The 20,459-nt window shown below is 40.3% G+C and overlaps 1 protein-coding gene and 1 long non-coding RNA gene across 2 annotated transcripts in view; one reads left to right on the top strand and one right to left on the bottom strand.

The window, feature by feature from the left end:
* LOC144791676 (uncharacterized) overlaps positions 1–20,459 on the bottom strand; it is a 169,455-nt gene that overhangs the window by 63,301 nt on the left and 85,695 nt on the right. The window lies entirely within an intron of this gene.
* LOC144814998 (olfactory receptor 13A1-like) lies at positions 4,586–5,545 on the top strand. The gene has a single exon (XM_078674188.1). The coding sequence runs from the start codon at positions 4,586–4,588 to the stop codon at positions 5,543–5,545; it is 960 nt and encodes a 319-aa protein (XP_078530314.1).

Below are 20,459 nucleotides of genomic sequence, written 5' to 3'. Positions count from 1 at the left end.
GAACATGAGTATGAAAAAAAGACAGTCATTTGTGATGTTTTCATCAATAACGTTTTGGCACCATTGCTGATTTACAAAAGCAATATACTCTGGCAAAAGGACTCTCATTGACTTCAGTTAGATCGATTCCTGTTGTATGCCTTATTACTAACCACAGCCTTTTTATTGGCATAAGTGGAGCAATACTGGGTAGCAGGAATTTTTTATTGGAATCCTGTGGATTGCGGAAGTTTCCATCATAGAATTGTACGTAAAATGTGTGATTTCAGGCAAGGTTTGTGGTATGCAGGGCATTGTGGGTAAGAAAACCTTGTGGGATTTATACAGTGCACACCATCCGGGAATCCACTGGTAGTCTAATTTAAAAAAATGTATGTGTTGCTCGGTTTCAATGGGTGGGAGCTGAGCACTGCCTCAAATCCTGCAGCTACCCCTAATACTGATCTTTCCAGGGAGCAACTTAGGGACTTTTATGTCGAGGTGTCTTAGCCCATACACACATTTGGCAGCATTTTTGTCAAAAGGCTTGGGAAAATGCTGTGTGGTAAGAAATATGTGGTTCCCCACATTTTCCAGACATTTTTCTCGTGGGTATGGAAAGGAAATGAATGGTATTAGTCATAGTTTGAGGTTTGCATGGCACTGTGGGTAAGAAAATGGAGTGGGATGCATGCAATTCACACCATACTGGACTCCCCCGGATGTCCAGTGCTCAGAACAATCTGGGTCTGGTAGGTTTACCAGGTGGAAGCCTACCCAAGCCCACAAAAATCAAATGTCCTCTCACTTGCTGTTGTGATGGGATGCTTTAGTCAACATGAGAGCAGAAGGATTGCTGAGGTCTTAGGGGTGAGGGGGGCCTGGTGTTAGAAAGGCCAAGACCCACCCCAATATTTAAAAAATATATATAAATTACTATCATGCAGTTGGCTTTGTGCCCCCCACAGGCAAACTGGGGGCACACCTCCGATTTGTCCCTGGGAGGGAAAAAAGACAGGTTTGCCCCTTCTACAGTGGGATGTGGGCTATGCCAGAGTGTGACAGTCACATCAATATCTTTTGCCCCAAAAAGCAAAATTCCTGGTGTCAGGTGGATTTTTATCCCCTGAGGGCAAGCTTGGGGCGACTGCATGGGGCAGAATGACACTGTTAAACCCACTGGTGTAGGGGTATGTATCAATGGTCAGGTAAGCCTCCCTATCCTTTTATTTTGGTGCCATTTTCAAATACCTGGTGTCTAGTGAGGCTTCTGCCTCCCGGGAGAGGGTAACAAAGCAAACACAAGAGAGTGGCAGTTTGGGGTGAATATCCCTGGGGTGGAGGGCATGGGTCCATGCCCAGAGAGTGCTGCTCTCTCCCCACAAAGATTGCATGAATTCAGTACGTAGTGTCCAGTGGCCTTTCTGCGGATGCGATCAGGGGAAACTACCACATTTGCCACCCAGGGAGCAGAAAGACTGCTGCCCCATTTAGTTGGGGTGGGGAAATCGTCATGCCCATGGTGGGCAGCCCCCACCCTTATATTTATAAAGAAAACTTTCTCTGGCATCTAGTGGGATCTCTGCCCACCCTGAGGGTTAGATCGAAAGTGATTGCCCATATGTGCCTCCCCCGGGGGAGCAGAAACACTGTAACCTAATTTACTTGGGATGGGGTCATGGTCATGCCCATGTTGGGTGCCCTACTACATTTAAAAGTATAGGAACACTCCCTGGTGTCTAAAAGGCTTTCTTTGCTGTTGGGTACAGATCGGGGTAATTACCCCGAATGTTGCCACATTTAGTTACGGTGGGGGAATATCCATTTCCATGGTAGGCATCCCCCCTATACTTTTCCTGGTGTTTAGTGGGCTTGCTGCCCCTCATGGAGGGAAAATCAGAGGTAGTTACCCCAGCAGGGAGAAGAAAGACTGGTGCTCCATTAACATGGGGTGGGGACATGGCCATGCCCATGCTAGACAGCATCTATGTCTATATTTGAAAACATTAAAACACCCCTTAGTGTCTAGTGGGCAGATCAGAGGGACATTCCTCACCTACTCCCCAGAAGACACAGAAAGTCTGTTGCTTCATTTAGATTTGCGATGCTCCGCTCGGGGAGTTTGCGAAATTCAGGCACTCCTCGTGGAGTTTCAGGCACTCTGCGTGGAGTTCCTAACTCTGCCTTCCAGGCATGAAGCAGCAGTTTATTTCCCATTCATGCTCTTGAGATTTGTTTTGGCGCTCTCTTGCAAGTGCCACAATATCCTCTAGCTGCTAGCAAGCCTGTGTAAGCATTTGTGCCGGCTCTTCCAATGCTGATGGCGTTAATGTAGTACCCATCATGATTGCAAATGTACCACTCGAATAGCTTTTCTGCTCGAGAAGTAGCTACATCTACAAAAATAGTTTTTTCAAGTGGATTTTCTTCTCCAATGAACCGTTTGAGTTGATTTTAGTGCAAGCAGTCTGAAAAAAAAATCTAAGAGGAAGTGCCCCAGAGACTCCAACTTCCTGATGTTATCCAGCAGGCTCCTCCCAGTTCTTTGTCCATCTCCTGGTCAGTTTTCATTTGGATTTGGAGCTGGAAAGATCACTCTCTTTGTCTGCTGCATACATACCATTAGATTTAAAAAACTTTGCATTTGAGATTTCACAGGTTAGTTCAAAATCTCTTGCATAAGGGTGTTTGTAAGAGGGCATGTACCAGTATGTATTTGTACATTTATTCACATTTCCAAATGTATTGTGGTGGGTGGTCTGCAGTTTCAGTAGGGCCCTGGTTATATGTTTGCATGTATTTGTTCTTTTTTTGTAAAGCAACGGTGTTGAACAGTTCAGTACATTTTCTCTATGTTTGTTAAATTTGCAATATTTATTTATTTGACAAATTGCCTAGTCTGCCAATGGACAATCCAGTCAGTTGGCCCAGGTCAGTACTAGTAATGGGTGAATTACAACAAATCTTTCTGTGGTATATGTTGTTTTAAAACAGCTATGATGGGTGGGGTGGCATTGGATAAAATTAAAAATGTAGTGTTTTTTTTTCATTTCATGCATTTCATGTTTTCTTTAACAAAAAGAGTATATGTGGGGGGATATTTGATGCCTTGAGAGGATATGTGTTGTTGCAAAACTTTTATACCCCAGTTAATTTTCGTTTTTGGTACTGAATTAATGGCAGTCAAACTGTTCTGGACTTTGAATATGAATTTGCGTTCATATAATAACATGGAGTGTGGTGCCCCACTATCTATCTATCTATCTATCTATCTATCTATCTATCTATCTATCTATCTATCTATCTATCTATCTATCTATCTATCTATCTATCTATCTATCTATCTATCTATCTATCTATCTATCTATCTATCTATCTATCTATCTATCTATCTATCTATCTATCTATCTGTCTATCTGTCTATCTGTCTATCTATCTATCTATCTATCTATCTATCTATCTACCTACCTATCTATCTATCTCTCTATCTATCTATCTGCGCCTTGAGACCCTCATAGGCGAGTAGCGCGCTCACAATTCCCGGATTGATTGATCTAGTATTACTGTAATGTCCTTTTCAAAGGTTGCACCTTGGCAGCATGTGCTTTAAGTAGTGCTTGCAGATAGGAATTGAGTTGTGGATGTCTACTTTGTTGGAACAAAAGGTAGGTACGATGGCCTTTGGTCTGCTGCCTTTTGTTTTTGGTGTATTGACGAACAAATGTTATAGGTGCTCACATATTTGGCATTTTTCAATTAGATCTAGGTCTAACTTGCACTGTCAAATGAACATATGTGTTCATATGTAATTAATGCAACTCAGTCTTGTCAGGATAATAGCATCCTATTTGCACCTATGTGTGAAAAACTAAAGTACATGAATGCATCTCTTTTTCATGTGCCATTACTGTTTGAGCACTTTTTAGCCCAAACAATTACTACCAAGAAACCAGGGTTTTAAGTGCCTAACGGCATAGACGTTTAATTGGTGCATAGATTGTATATCGGGGACAATATGCATCCACAGGGCCTCTAGTGAATTTAGTTCATTAATCATAAACCAAATTTCTATAAATGCAGGTATAAGAACACTACAAATCAGGCAAACATGATTCTGTTTAAAGTCAACAATGAAATAAGTAGTCTTAGAACAATGGAATGTTGAGAGCCCCATTGAAGACAAGTGGAGTAGCTCCTTGGTTATAATGGGTGGTATAAACCTTGATGTCAATCCAATGCTTGTCTTCATGTTTCTCCCTTTTTGATTTAGAACACTCTACAGGTCGTTGGTGGAATGTTCTAATAGCCTTATAGACCATCTGCCTTCGGCTATATGCTTGTAAAAGGCCCTCTTCAACATCTGTGGCTTGGGCCGCTGCAGTTTCAGGCATTTAGCAGCCGGTATCGCTCTTGGCATATGACTATTAAAGTATATTGAAGATTCAGGTACTTTAATAGGAGTTAATGACTTTTGGATTGAGGACAATCAGGCACTGAATTGGTGATCTGCCTGACATTTGAAAGAAAGAAGACTATGAATATTATGGATTTACACCTTCATCAATGACTTAAAATAACCACTGTTAATATTCCAGCACTCTAGATAATGCATCAGATAACCAGAAGAAGACTGAATGAAACCCTTGCATCTGAATTCCTTCTCCTTGGTTTCTCTGATTACCCACGTCTTCAGTCCACATTTTTCACCTTGTTCCTGTTGATCTATTTAATAGCCCTCAAAGGTAACCTTTTGATTATCACCATCATAGGTGCTGATGCTCATCTGCATACACCCATGTACTTTTTCCTGGGGAACCTTGCTACCTTGGACATCTGCTGCACCACTTCCATCATCCCCAAGATGCTGGAGACCTTGCTGTCAGAGACAAAGTCAATTTCCTATTCGAGCTGCCTCACGCAGCTTTTTCTTCTTTCATCATTCCTTGGCACAGAGCTTCTCATTCTGGCACTTATGGCCTTTGATAGGTATGTGGCTATCTGTCTCCCTCTTCGCTATACCAACATCATGAGTATGAAGTTCTGCACCACTACAGTGATGGCCATGTGGTTTTCTGCTTTGGTTTGCTCCATTGCCCTCACCACCCTAATCACAAGGCTGTCTTTCTATGGAAGGATTGCCCTGGACCACTTCTTTTGTGAAATACCCCCAATCCTCAAGGTTTCTTCCTCTGACACCCACATTAATGACATTGTGATAGTTGTAGCTGATGTGTTTTATGGCATGTTTTGTTTTCTACTCATTATCCTTTCGTACAGCTACATCCTCTCCTCTGTTTTGAAGATGCGCTCAGCTGCCAACAAAAGAAAGGCCTTTTCCACTTGTTCATCCCACCTCTTGGTGGTTGCCTTGTTCTATGGAGGCGTTATCTACACCTATGTGCGTCCTGCCCTCAATGTCACTGGTGAAAAGGACAAGGTGGCATCTGTTGTATATGCTGTTGTTTCACCAGTGATGAACCCAATAATCTACGGTCTAAGGAACAAGGAGGTGAAAGGGGCACTTTCTAAAATGATGTTTATGAAAAGACGTTCTTTAAAAATGTAACATGCTATGAAAAAGGGCAAGTTATCCAACAATCGCATACTGTTACATTTCACAGACCTTGTTCTATCAACACCATATCACAAACAAATATATATACATAGGGAGGCAGGAAGCTACAGTGCCTATCTAGATTTGGTCATTACATTATATTTTTATTTCTCGATACCTTTCGCTTAGTTGGACACAGTGACATGAAAACTTTTGCAGCCATAAGAGTGACTTTTTACAGTTTAATTAACATAAGATACTTAGCACACAAAGAAACAGCTGAATCGAATTACACCAAACTTGGCCTGAAAGCGGAACTGTCCTCAAGAAAAGGTCTTTATTTAGTTCGGCGTAAGTCAGTTCAGTGTATTTCGAGATATCAGTATATTGTTGCTCTGCATGAAGAACTTAAATTATAGCTATATATGGACCATCACTTTGCAACATTGCGTGGACCTTTATAGACCCTGACATTCAACAGTCATTGGACGAGGAAGCTTCTTTTCCTGTGGTGCATTTCAGATCAACAAACTGAAAGCCTGGCCTGCTGAACTTGAGTTATGATTGGCTGGCTGCACATTCAGAAAAAAATATTGTTGCCACCAGGAAAGAATGTAGGCACTCAGTCCTGCATCCTGATATAAAACCTAAACGCCAAATAAGGGGCAGGGTAAGTACACCCCAAAGAGACCCTCCTGTGAATAAATGATTAAAAAATCATATTTTACGAGAGCTTTAGGGAAAGGGTAGTGGCTTTGGGGCCTGTTGTGCACCTCCAAGTGATATGTGGAATTGACTAGGAACCAAAAACCTGGAGAAGCTGATAAAGCTTCAGGAACGGGAACTGCAACCTTTGGCCAGGCCATATGCCACACCCCACTACACACAGCCAAAAGCCAAACACAGAAGGGGTTGAGCACCTGTGGCGGATTGGGTGCAGGACCTGCTGCACACATCTGCAAACCATGTGCAGTTAGGCATGACTGCACACAGCTGATTGGAAAACTATTGGGAGTGGTATATGATAAAAAAGAAAATACTGATAAAACAAATGTGTACTTATGGTTAGCTATTACTGTGACAACTTAATGTAGGCATACAAAAGAAGCAGCTATTTATCTAGCCACTAGGTAAATAGTGACTTTTCTGTGCTCTTTACTTAGCCTCTGACTAAATAGCCGAAATTATTTACTATTTGGCCAGGAGCCTTGAAAATAGAAGAGGAACATCACTGCACACCTGGTTGTTGGCTAATTACTAGAGATTCTGCACGGTTTAGTCAGCGGCCAAGCCAACAGCAGTCCTGGCTAACTAGCAGAGATCCAGCACTTTTTAGCCAGTGGCTATGCCAATAGCAGAAAAACGTCACTATTTACCCAGCTCCTGGCTAAATTGTCAGGATTCTGCATTGTTTGGCTGACAGCCAGGCAAATAACAATGCAACTTCACTATTTTCTCAGCCATTGACTAAATAGAAGTGATTGTGCACTATCTAGCCAGAAGACATGCTAATAGCAAATAATCTGTACTATTTACCTGATCTGTGGCAACTATTAGACTTTATGGACTGCTTGACCAGCGATCAACCAAACAGCAAAAAAACGTCACTCATTTCCTGGCTGAAGGGAAAACAGCCAACATTACATACAAATTAACCAGCAGCCATGCAAATAGAAAATAAACTTTATTTACTCGACTGCTCATTAAATAGCAGAAATAATGTGCCATTTGCAGGTGTGCCGGTAAGTGATTGTCATTTCTCATACGATCAATCCTTTTCGATGACTTAGAGGCTAAGGGAGTCAATATTATTAAAACAATGTAACTTCCCTGAAGCCAATGTGGCCACACAAAGAGGACTAGGAATCAGTAAGGAAACTAATTGGGTTTATTACAAGTTAATAATCAATCCAATATATACGCAAATCAAAAACATTATACAGGTACTGAATTAAAATGGGCAAGGCGAAACAACGGAAGGGATTCTGATTCAATAGCAAAAGACATGCAATGAATGCATTCACAGCACCACAGATAGTGAGAAATAGAAATTGGTATCTTAAATAAACTCCAATCATACTTTCTAAACATGAATAGATTCTAAAGTTATCTAACCCAAGTTCTTAGTCTAAGAGTCAAGTGAGGCATTGGGGAAAGGCCTCAAGGTATATCAGAGGTGCAGCAAGGTTTCAACATAGTGAATCCTCCAGTAGAGGTTTTCTAATAAGTGGGTAGCATAAAGGTACACACTTGCAAAGGAAATAGAGAAGTCTGTACCTGTCAGAGTCGAGAACGATCTGATTTGAACTATAATGATGTGAGACTAAACATAACCAAGAATTTTGAAGAACAGCATATGTTTCCACACGTCACCAGAAACCCAGTTATTCTCCTCCCCACAGTAAGAATCAGCAGCATCTTTTGACTTTCCCCGCCCATGAACTTGGACAATGTCTGCAACCTTGAATATCTTCTTGTTCCTGATATGTGATGAATAGGAGGATTCGTCTGCTCATTAGTTCTTCATGTCCTTGCCAAGATTTCTCTTCTCAGGCTTCGGTATCAGTAATACAACAATATTCCTTTCACTAGCTATCAAACCATGAGAACACATCTGCAAAAGAAAGAACATACAAGGCCAGCAAAATACATTTTAAAATTAAGGCCTTTTACCAAGCTAACTTTAGTCAAGTATTTCAATGTGGATTTGGATATATGATTATATACTTCAAAATACATGCAAACGTGAATAAATCGGTTCATGATTACATATGCAGTGCATGTTAATAAATGCAGTATAACTGGAAACAAAGTGTAAATGTGAATAAGAATTATGTCTTCACAGTTTTAACTTACATTAGTTTATGAGTCTCTAGGTTCCACAATGAATACATATCAATAATGTAGTTAAATGCTTCTTTTCATGTAAATAAAGCTAAGACGCACCATGTATATTGTGTTAGGTGCCCCTCTGATGACGAATTTAGCCATCAAATCTTATTAGATTGACCAAGTCAAAAGCCCATGGTTTTAATAAAGTCTCGTATCGAATCCTCCAGATGTTTCATGTCATCATTCTATCGACACCAACTCTCTTCTAATTCGACATCCTAAGCAGAACAACGGTAGATAGTAGGTTATAGGCTTGCGCTCAAATGTAATATGTAATTATGGAACATATAAGGCTGCTTCTAGGGATAAAGATGACGTCTATCAAACCGTCACCATTAGATGTAGACAATCCACATCAACAAATATATACACGTTGTATCCCGAGCAAAATGAAAAGTGTAATAAGGCAAAATATGAGTCCAAAAGAAACATTACAGTCCGCATGAGTGTTTTATCTTCTTCTTTAATGTTCAAAACAGCATCCTTGTGAGTTCTAGCCTTCTAGCCAACACGTGTTTCATCTATTTAGCAGTATATGCATACAGACTTCATCAGGGCAACTCAATGTAGTGAAATACTGGTATCACAAGTAAATACCAGTTGCTCAAGGCGCGTTAAGAAGTAAAATATTTTTTTTAATGGAAATCCACATAAAATTCAAAACTCCAAATGTAAAACTGGTAATCCCCCATTAGGGAATGATCAAGTCACGCAATCAAGTATATTGCAGGCTCAAGTGAGAGTGACCACAAGAGTTCAGCGTCTAAATGCTTCTTTTAATGTAAATAAAGCTAAGACGCACCATGTATATTGTGTTAGGTGCCCCTCTGATGACGAATGTAGCCATCAAATCTTATTAGATTGACCAAGACAAAAGCCCATGGTTTTCATAAAGTCTCGTCTCGAATCCTCCAGATGTTTCATGTCATCATACTATCGACACCAACTCTCTTCTAATTTTACATCCTCTCTTTTTTTCACTGCCTTCCTTGCTCGTATACTCTTGTACCCCTCAAAGAACATAACCATGGATATTGCACAAAGAGAATTTATCACAAGCGGTTTCAAATTGGAACCCAATATTCCACTTCTCAAGTTTCCAAATCATCTGCCAACTGCCGCTAATCAATTCCTAATTGCTTCCCAAGCGCCTGCAGCTTCCAAGTCCTACACCTCTTCCTTCAGATCAGTAATATTTTTGATATATTTCTTCAAGCATTTCCTTTTGTCAGGTATATATGTGCAGCATTCCTGGACTCTTAACATCCTGCAGACTCTGCCCTCTTTCATGAGGAGTATGTCTGAAGCAAGGCGATTTTTGACAACCATGGATCTCATAGCTACTATAACTACAACCAGTAAGGCACCTGCTGTACTCGTGGGCCTGTGCAAATGGCAAATCAGATTTGAGGCAATATATAATAAAACAATTTAGAAGATCCTTTTGAGACTTTCCCAGCCTGACTTTCCTAGCCCTACTCCATACTCTGCTAAATGACACCGTTACGCTCCTTCAGCAGCCTCGGGCCTTGGTAATCTTCTTAACTCTTTCGACAAAGTGTATTTACATGTCTCTAGTGAATGCATAGTTTAAAGTTACATGAGCAATCATGTCAGTGATAAATCATGTCAGTTTGTTCAATGGCAAGGGAAATTCACAACGCAGTCCAGCCACAATATTCATTTCATGGAGGTTACGTTGGATTTGCAATATTATCCTCCGAATCCCAAACTTTTCTTTGTCTGTCATCAGCAACAAAGTGTGTCCATTCGATGAAAGTGTACCTTCAACAGAGTACTCTTGCTCTCTTCGACCTCCTGAGTGCCGATCCTTCGCCTTCACTGTCACTCAAGTCAGAATTCTCAGTATCCTCCAGAATGGTATGGGGCACATGTACCTCTGGCAAACTCAGTCTCTATCTCTCTTGTCTTCTTGGCCAACTTTCTCCCGCCCCCCCCACTCATGCCACTGCATCACTAGTCCCTTCCTTAGCTTCAATGGTTGATTCAACAAGACTCCCTCAGGCCACACATGTGCTGTTTTGGTCCCCTACACCTTGTCTGACCTGCTCCTGCTGTCTCTCAGTCACAGCTGGCACTTCTGGAAGAGTGCTGGCACATTGTCAAGGGGACCATCAACTCTACGAGCATGGGCAGCATGGATCCGGTTAGGAGAACCTCCAAATCTGACAGCCATGGTTGTCACGAGAGTCACTTGGTAAGGGCGACACCATAGAGATTCCAGGTACATTTCCCAAACATGTTTCTTCACCAGAACCCAGCCAGCTGGCAATCTAATCCCTATGCCCACGATTATCTCATGGGGGATTGACCTGTCCTCTGATCAGAAACACTGTGAAGACTGATCAATAGAAGAGGCAAAGCATCCGGCCACTTCAATGATGTTGCAGCACACACTTCGGCTAGGATATACTTCAGCGCGCCATTCACTTGTTCAACTGTGCCAGACGTCTCTGTCCGATAACTGCAATTTAGTCTTTGCTCCACTTGTAATGCTGCACACAGCAATTTTAGGATCTCATTATTGAAATGATTCAATTGTTCTCACTCCAGAGAAGTAGGGAAGCCAAACCTAGGGATCAGCTCCCTCAACAACAACTTGGCTACAGTAAGACTGTTGTTTCTCCTGGTCGGGTAAGCTTCGACCCAATGCAAGAAGATGCCCACAACCTCCAGGACATATCTCAACACATTACACATAGGCATTTCAATAAAGTCCAACTGCATCATATTGAATCGACCACCTGGTCTGCCTATGTAGCTTAGTGTCACCGCAGTTCTTTTTCCCTACCTTTTTTTGTTGACACACAACACATCTGTGACACAATCCTTCATCCATCAATGTAAGTCTAGAAACCAAGCCTGTTGAAAAAGTCTGACCATGGCACCCCTTCCTACATGAGTGGGACGATGATGATGTCTAGCCTCCTCCCATGTACCTGCTGTTGTTAACGAAAGGTTGTAATTAGTCTCATCTGCAGTCTCATTGGAATATTCACCAATAAATGTGCAAGCTTTATGGGCACAATATCGTGCAACTTCAACAGTGTATCTGTAGCCGAATGTCACAAAGTCATCTCCACCCCGGTATGCAGAACACTTCATAACTGCAACCTGGGCAGGCAACTGTAATGTATCAAGTGACCTCATAACAACTTCACGATTACAGACAGAAGTCATAAATACCCTTTGAGTCCATTACTGTCCGAAATCACGAACAACACCACTGCCATACTGACTATCAGGGAAAATTGCCACTTTCAGCTGTTCAGAAACACAGCATGCCCTAGTAAGAGTGATCAATTCAGCCACTTGTGCACAGAATACTCTTTGAAGCCAGAAAGCTTTGATTATGGTTGAGACTGTGTAAAATGTATATCCAGCTCTCAGAATTTCCTTCAGTGTCTCGCTTCAACAAACAATATAAAATCAGACTCAGGCAGTGGCTCGTATTGTATATCTTTGTCTAGGCTTGGCACACAGCTCAGTAACATCGAAACAGTCATGTTGTACTTCCCCTTGCTCAGCCTCAACTTCAGGTAAAGGTAAAAGTGTAGCAGAGTTCAAGGAAATACATCTTTTCAAAGTAAAATTCTTGGCTGCCAGTATGATGTGCTCCTGGACAGACAGCTATTATTCAAGTGTTGAATATGGGTACGGGTCAACAATATCACCACAGAGTGGGGAACGAACACAGTAAGGGGATGACCCATCGCAATACTTTCACACTGTTCTATGCTGACACTTATGGCTCTCACTGCGTTAGGGCATCCAGGCAGTCCTGTAGCTACGGGGTCAAGTGTAGCAGAAAATTAGGCTGCTGGCCTCTGGGCACTTCCCTATAATTGTTTAAGCACTGAGGGAGTGCAGCCCTGCCTCTCTCTGAAGAAGAGAACAAATGTTTTAATGTAATCGGGTATTTCTTGTGCTGGGGCATGACAAATTATTTTTCTCAGCTCTAGGAAGGCAATCAAGCAATCTTTTTCCCAGGGTACCGGACAAGCTAGACTCTTGTGTGTCAGCCTCTGTAAAGGCTTGGACACTAGAGAAAAGCTGACAATCCACTGATGATAGTAGCCCAATATTATCAAAACATTCTGACTTCCCTCTGAGTTTTAGGAATTGTGAGATTCTCTTTTGCAGCACCTTCCTCTCTCCCTTCTCAGTGTGATGTCCAAGATACAAGACTTCCTTCTGACAATAATGTAACTTACTCAGGAATACGTTATGTACATTCTCTGGCAAGTAGTTCAACAGAACAATGATGTCTTATTCGCAAGCTTCTTGTGTGTTTGACGTGATCCGTAGGTCAGCAATGTACCTGCACTAAAACTGAATTACAGGGCATAATTCAGTACTCAAGATTCTTTTTGAGGATCTGAATAAAGATTGACTTCTCTCTGTATATCCTATTGGGACTCAGGGCCCTGCCAAAACAAAGTTCTGGAACCAAAAAGCAAAGAGGAACTGTCCATGTGCAAAGGTGTAGAGAATAAGGCCTGACACAAATCGATGACAGTTAACCACTCAGCCTCACATGGAACTTAAAACAAAATGACAGCTAGATCCAGTTACTAGGGGACAACAGGGAACAACTGTTTTGTTTATCTTTCTGAAATCTTGGACATTGCGGTACTTACGGCAAGGCTACTGTAAGCCCATAATGGGTGAATTACATGGACTTCCCATTATTTACTTCAAAAAGCCTTGTTGTATAATTGAGTCAAGCACAGGAGTAATCCCAGCAGTTGTGAGGGAGTCAGAATATATTGCTAGGTTCTTGGATACTCAACATTTGGTTTCATTTTTCTGCAGACTGGCTCAACTCCCTTGATGAGACAAATATCCTTTCCTGAAAAGTCGCAGACTTCAAGCTTCACCGTTTCCCAAGATCTGGTGGTAAATCATAATTTTTCACTAAAGAGTACAATACAATGGTTGTTCCTAGACTCACTACTTTAAAAGTGACATCCTTGTCATAGGTTTGAAATTCCACTCCTTTCGGAGTACAATAGCTAGTACAGTTTAAGGTATCCCAGAGATCATGCCCAAGTAAACTCACTTGACTTTAATAACTCCCCACAAACTGGTGATTCTCCTCAAAGGGCCCTACTCTAACAAGATACTTCTACTGTCACAGAGTATGTCATGTGTTTATTTGAGAATACTACAACTTTGATCATTTTTACCAAGAGGGGTAGGTTTGGAACATACACTGTTCCAAACAGAATGGCTAGCACCAGTATCAATGAAGAGGAATACGGGTGGCCATTCACCTCAGGTTCTATGAATGGACCACTCTGGTATACCTCCAAGACTGCGCCACAAATGCAATCTTCCTCCCTCCTCAGGCACCATCATAATGCCTGGTCAGAACTGTAATCCTTGAATGATGCTTCAAGCATAAGACATTGTTTAACCACACCCAGAATCCAAAGCAAATTCTGATTTAAATTTAGAACTTGATTTGAATTAAACTGGGGATCACCAGCATTTTGCTGTGGCATCGGGCTTGTGGAATGGAACCTGCATCACTGGAGCTTGGGACACATTGAAGTTCTGCATTTTTGATCTTGGCACATTCAATGACTTTACAAAGTTATTACCCTCAGGTTGTGAAAACCCTGAATTCTGCATTTGATTCTCATTCACCATTCAGTTGGGATTAAGACGGCACTCCTGCTTCTAATGCTCCAACTTATTGTATAATGACAAGTATTCATCTTCTTCAAAGTTGCCACTTCAATCCCTCTACGCGGGTCAGTTGGAATACCATGTCCTCTACCCTGTTGTGAAAAAACCTGTCCAACATGCATCACAGGGGTTCCCTGCTAATACACTGCTTGCAGAGTACTAGCATTCCCTCACTAAAGGCTAACCCTAACCTCCTCTCTATGAGGTTTTCATCTGTGCCACCATCAATTTTTCATACATACTCTTCTGCTTCATTTCCAATTCATTTCTACAGTATTTCTCATATTTCAAAATACCATCAACTGATCCATTCTGCAAACAAATCAATTGCTGCTGAATCATCAAGATCATTTCAGGTCTCAGTCCCACCACAAACCGGGACACAAAATTCCCCATGCCATTATGTTGAGAGTATCCTTTCCACTGTGCTATTTAAACACCTGCAACAGTCTTTCATAATAGGTATGCACTAACTCTTTGGGCTCTTGTGTCGTTGTGTCAACCTTAACCCAATCAATGTCTTTAGCTGATATTTTCCCTTTCAAAAGGTTGTCACCTGTTCATACTTTTCCATCGCTATCGGTGACAGAGCATTCAATACCCCTTGGCTGTTTTTGCTCTTACTTATTTGCCCGTTTGCCTTCCCACATATCTAGCTCACTCTATTGTCGGATGTTACTGATTATTTCTTTAAACTACACTTTCATTCCTGATTTGCTATTTATGACATTCTCATCAAAACATATCTGGTAACTTTTCTGTAGGGACTTTGTCCTATTCAAATCAACCTCATATTTCCGAGCTGATTGAGATAGCTTTTCATGGGTTAGCCCCAAGCGTTTGGTAACATTTTTACATATAACTACAAATACATTTTCCTATTTTGAATTAATTCGTTTTTATTGTCATTTTTCAACATGAATACATGAACAAAATGGCATTTATGATATGTCAATATTGCAATATTCAACAATTCTGGGATTGTCAAAAATAGAGATATAAAAGAAAAGTTACAAAAACATAAATATGATTAATGTCACATTTAACTAAATACAACAAATATACTTAATTAAAAAATATATAAACACACAAACATAATAGTTTATACATATATTTACTTAAAAATAATTTATTAGCTATTATCTTTATTTAATTTTTAACTGTTAACATTATATATATATATATAAAAAAAATATATATATATATATATATATATATATATATATATATATATATATATATATATATATATATATATATATATATATATATATATATATATTACCTACTGGTAGTTATAGTTAGGACCTAGTTTCCTAGTTTCCATAGGAAATTCGCAATATTCTATTTGGAATAACTTTGGCGCCGGTTGACGAATCTTTGCCAAATTCTCAAAGAAGATGCGGCACTCCGCTCCTTCCCTTAAGGTTTCGGGGTGATTCGTGAAGTGGAGGCCAAAAAAAAGGGGGGTTCCAAAACGTGTTTTCCCCATGCAATTTTCTATAGGGACCTTTATACACGGCTACAGTCCGAACTGCTGAACGGAATTACACCAAATTTCGCAAAAAGGTAGAGTTTGGTTGGTAGATTGTGCTTTTTGTTAAATGGTGTAAATCCGTTCAGTAGTTCCTGAGAAAATCAAAAGTAAAACCATAGATATATTTGCAAAGTTGTACTGTACGTGTGCCGTCTGAGGATTATACGCGTACCATTATGAGCACGAGCTGCATGCTAATTGGCTGTAAACTGTCTGTCCAAACCAGGAAGTGTTGACAGGGGACCTCAGGATTGAGGAGGAATTAATTCCCCAACTTAAAACGCACCACAGGGTGTGTTTGCACAGATGTCACCTCAGGCCCCGCCCCCTTACTTCACTATTGAGCAAAATATTCCTTTAAAATCAGCCGAACTACGAAATTTTACTCACCTGTCATCAGGAGAGACCTCAGTGCTGCATCTTTCAGCCCACTACTGATACTGAAAAGTAATTCTAACCATACTTCAGTAACTTGAATTTCCTTCCATAGGCTAACATTGACTGGTTTCACTTGGAAATTCTTCTAAGTGTGAAGTTTTGGAACTGTAAAAAACTCCTCTAAAATCAGCCGAACTACGAATTCCGATTTACTCACCTGTTATCAGGAGAGACCTCGAGTGATGCATATTTCAGCCCATTACTGATTCTGAAAAGTAATTCTAACCATACTTACAGTAACTTGAATTTCCTTCCATAGGCTAACATTGACTGGTTTCTCTTGGAAATTCTTTTAAGTGTGGAGTTTTGGAACTTTAAAAAATTCCTCTAAAATAAGCCAAAGTACGAATTCTGATTTACTCACCTGTTATCAGGAGAGACCTCAGTGCTGCATCTCTCAGCCCACTACTGATACTGAAAAGTAATTCTAACCATACTAACAGTAACTTGAATTTCCTTCCATAGGCTAACATTGACTGGTTTCACTTGGAAATTCTTCTAAGTCTGGAGTTTTGGAACTTTAAAAAATTCCTCTAAAATCAGCCAAACTACGAAATCCAATTTACTCACCTGTTAACAAGAGAGATCTCAGTGCTGCATCTTTCAGCCCAGTACTGATTCTGAAAAGTAATTTTCACCGTACTTACCAGTAAATTGAAATTCCTTCCATAGGATATCATTGCCTGCTATATAAAATATATATAAATTAAAAAATATATAAAATAAAACAAAATATATTACAATTTCAATATTTTTTAAAAAAAATGTTTTCAATTTATATTAAAAATATGTAATGTAATTAAAAAATACAATATCTACAAATAAATACTTTAAAACAATGTAGTAAATCAGCATAAAAAAATATAACAATTAATACATTTAAAATTATCATTTACAAAACCTTTGAAATTACCTGAAAAAACCATAGGTTTCAGCCACGTTATAATTAGGAATTAGCATTTAAAAAACCTTAGAATGTCACTAAAAAAAACATAGGTTTCACACATGTAATAGCTGGACATTTCACTCATACAAAACAATTGAAATTTCCCCGTTATAAATAGTTCAGCTAACTATAACTCGTGTGCCCGCAATGCACTGCTGATGACATCACATATTACATCACTCATAACATGTTCAGTGACATCACTCATGACATCACTCATGACATGATGACATCACTGATGACATCATCCTTGTGAAAGAGTGGCAGATCTCCTCTCACCCTATTATAACCTTTGATACACACATTCAAAAATAGAAACTAAAACTTATTAAAAAATGGAGATACCAATACCAGTTACAACAACCTATTAGGTAATTCCAACATCTACATACACATCCACTAATTCACCAACAGTTCTATATAGTCACTCATACATGTACTCACTCATCATATGTACTCATACACCTATTCATCCTGTAACACACCAATACTCATCCATAGAGTTACTCACACACATACTCACACATGCAAATACATTATCAAACATCCATTTACTTTCATATACAGCTATACACACACCACTACACTTACTTTTACAGAAACGTACACATACTTACTCTCTTAAACAATCACTTATAGAAACATATACTTATTTATACAGGAACTCTTCCAATCTCTCACTCTCACATATACTCACTTATTTACATCAATACTCACATATACTAGTTTAAAACATATATAGTTACTCATAAAGATACTATTGGGACAGTCATTCACTCACTAACACATCCATACACACACTCATCCACCCATACAGTCCTGCACACATGCTGTCTTCAAAACACATACAAACAGTGAGTCAGTCATTCATGCATCTGTGCTCTAAGTAATACCCCCCACCAAACCATGAAGACACTCATTCTGATACTCAAAAAACCAACTAATAACCCATATATACACTCATGTAGCTACTCACCAACCCATGCAGCCACTTACACACAAAGTGAGACACTGATACAGATATTTACATATTTAAACATTACTCGCTAATACATGTATTCACTAAGATATTCTTAATAAGTCAGTTATACAATCAATTTTACAAAAACATCCATTTAGACACGTATTTACCCATTTATGCTTCCATCGACCTTTAGATATACATATATAAAAAATATTTATTTTTCAGAAAGACACACATTCACTGGATGATGTCATCAGTGATGTCATCAGTGATGTCATTTGTCACTGACCATGTCATGAGTGATGTAATATGTGACGTCATCAGCAGTGCATTGCGGGCGCTCGAGTTATAGTTAGCTGAACTAAGTATAACAGGGAAATTTCAATGGGTTTGTATGAGGGAAATGTGCAGCTAACTATAACGTGTGAAACCTATGGTTTTTTCAGTGAATTTCTAAAGTTTTTTAAATGCTCATTCCTAACTATAACGTGGCTGAAACCTATGGTTTTTTCAATGATTATATATATATTTTTATATATATATATATATATATATATATTCACTGAAAAAACCATAGGTTTCACACCAGTTATAGTTAGCTGGACATTTTACTCATACAAAACCATTGAAATTCCCCTGTTATAGTTAGTTGTACTCACTATAACTCGCGCGCCCGCAATCCACTGCTGATGATGTCACATATTACATCATTCTTGACATGGTCAGTGACATCACTGATGACATCACTGATGACATCTCAAATGACATCACTGATGACTGATGACTTATGTGCATTTCTGCTGCGAAGGTATGAATAGATTACTTAGCGGCACGTGGGGGTATCAATGCCCCGTTCCTGGTAAAAATATTGGTTGTAGCCATTGGAAGGAGGATGGAAGGAGAGTAGCCAAGATCATTGGTGGTATGAAATATGAAGGTGGGGCAGGTGTGAGTAAAGAGAAAGAGTGAGTAATATGAGAGGAAGAAGTTGAATACATTACAATATAAAAAAAAGTAAATACTATTAAGAACAGGTTCATAACAGACGTCCGGTCAAACAAGTAAAATGTAAAAGCGAGAACTGGCGTGAAAGGACCAGTCTGGGGTCTGCTAAAGCAAGGTAGGTGATGGGGACAGCTAGTGTCTCTTATAATTTAATTTGCGGCAGTCCGGGCAGTTACCCGAGTCTCCACCAATGGGGAAAACCTAGCAGCCACAGGGAGTGTACTCAGGGGGTCCATTAAGAAGTTCAGGACATGACGCAAACAGGAGGGTAGTGTCATGTATCTATTGCAACAAGAATATATGAGCACATATCAAACAAGTAATGCAGCATGTAGAAACAAGTCATAGGAGTACAAAGTTTTACCTTTTTAAAGGATATCATGAGAAGACTGGTGAGTCATCACAGGCATCCTGTCTGCACTTCGGGGATGACATGAGGTATGGGAGATCCATCGTCGTCCAAAGGTTCAAGTCCATGTCCGTCTGCTGGGGATTGCTGCATCACATTTTATAGTTCAGCAGCCACCTGCAGGGCCCTGTGGCATTCTTGAATGAGGTCTTCCAAATTGGTAGAACTATGCATCCCTGGGGCAGCAGAGCACGAGTGGCAGGCATGTCTTCTGCCTTGCATATCCAGCGACGGTGATCCCTTGTGTGGTATTGATGTGGGGCCTGTGGCGGCCAGTCCCTTGAGTTCCATCCATGCCCAAACTTCTTTGGGATCAGTGAAGATGGAGATTTTTCCCTCATAATTAATACAAAGATGGGCTTGGAAGAGAAGTGTGTATTGAATGTGATGTTTACACAATTTGCGTTTCGCTTCCAGTGTATAGTCAGGCAACACCAGTATTCGGGAGCTATCAATTTCCAGTTTGTGGTTCACACAGGCTTCCTTGTGTCCAGAGAGTGTCCATGTCATGGTAATTCTGGTGGGCATTCTTTGGGCAAGTTCCAATGAGAAATAGGGTGACAACAGCTCAGCGGAATCGAAGGTGAGTATCCAAGTGTCTATGTAGGACTCTACATCATTGCCTTCCGTACCTACCCTTACGCGACGTCCCGAGGCGGAAGCCGGGACTTATCTGTGAGCATATGCTTGTATTGTAGATATTTCCTTTGTATTTTTAGCTTACTTGCACTAGCAACTTCACTTTGCACCGCTAGTTAATTTAAAAAAACTTGGGGCTACTGAGGCTATCGCGCTCTCTGTGCTAACTTACCCACGAAAATACGTTGTTGCTGACCCCCATCGCAGCCGATTAGGTGCTGCTCGGGGTGTTTTCACTCAGGCGCCATCTTAGGAGAGGCGAGGAGCAGGCGAGCGGTCTAGTGCTTGGCCCCTCCCGCCCTCGCAACCATAAAAATCTGACAGCAGCAGCGTTCTCCGATTAATAGGTGAACGCGACGTCCTGAGGCGGAAGCCGGGACT

The sequence above is a fragment of the Lissotriton helveticus genome, chromosome 1_1 (genome assembly GCF_964261635.1).
Source record: "Lissotriton helveticus chromosome 1_1, aLisHel1.1, whole genome shotgun sequence".
Taxonomy (NCBI): domain Eukaryota; kingdom Metazoa; phylum Chordata; class Amphibia; order Caudata; family Salamandridae; genus Lissotriton; species Lissotriton helveticus.
This window is presented reverse-complemented; position numbering and strand designations above follow the sequence as displayed.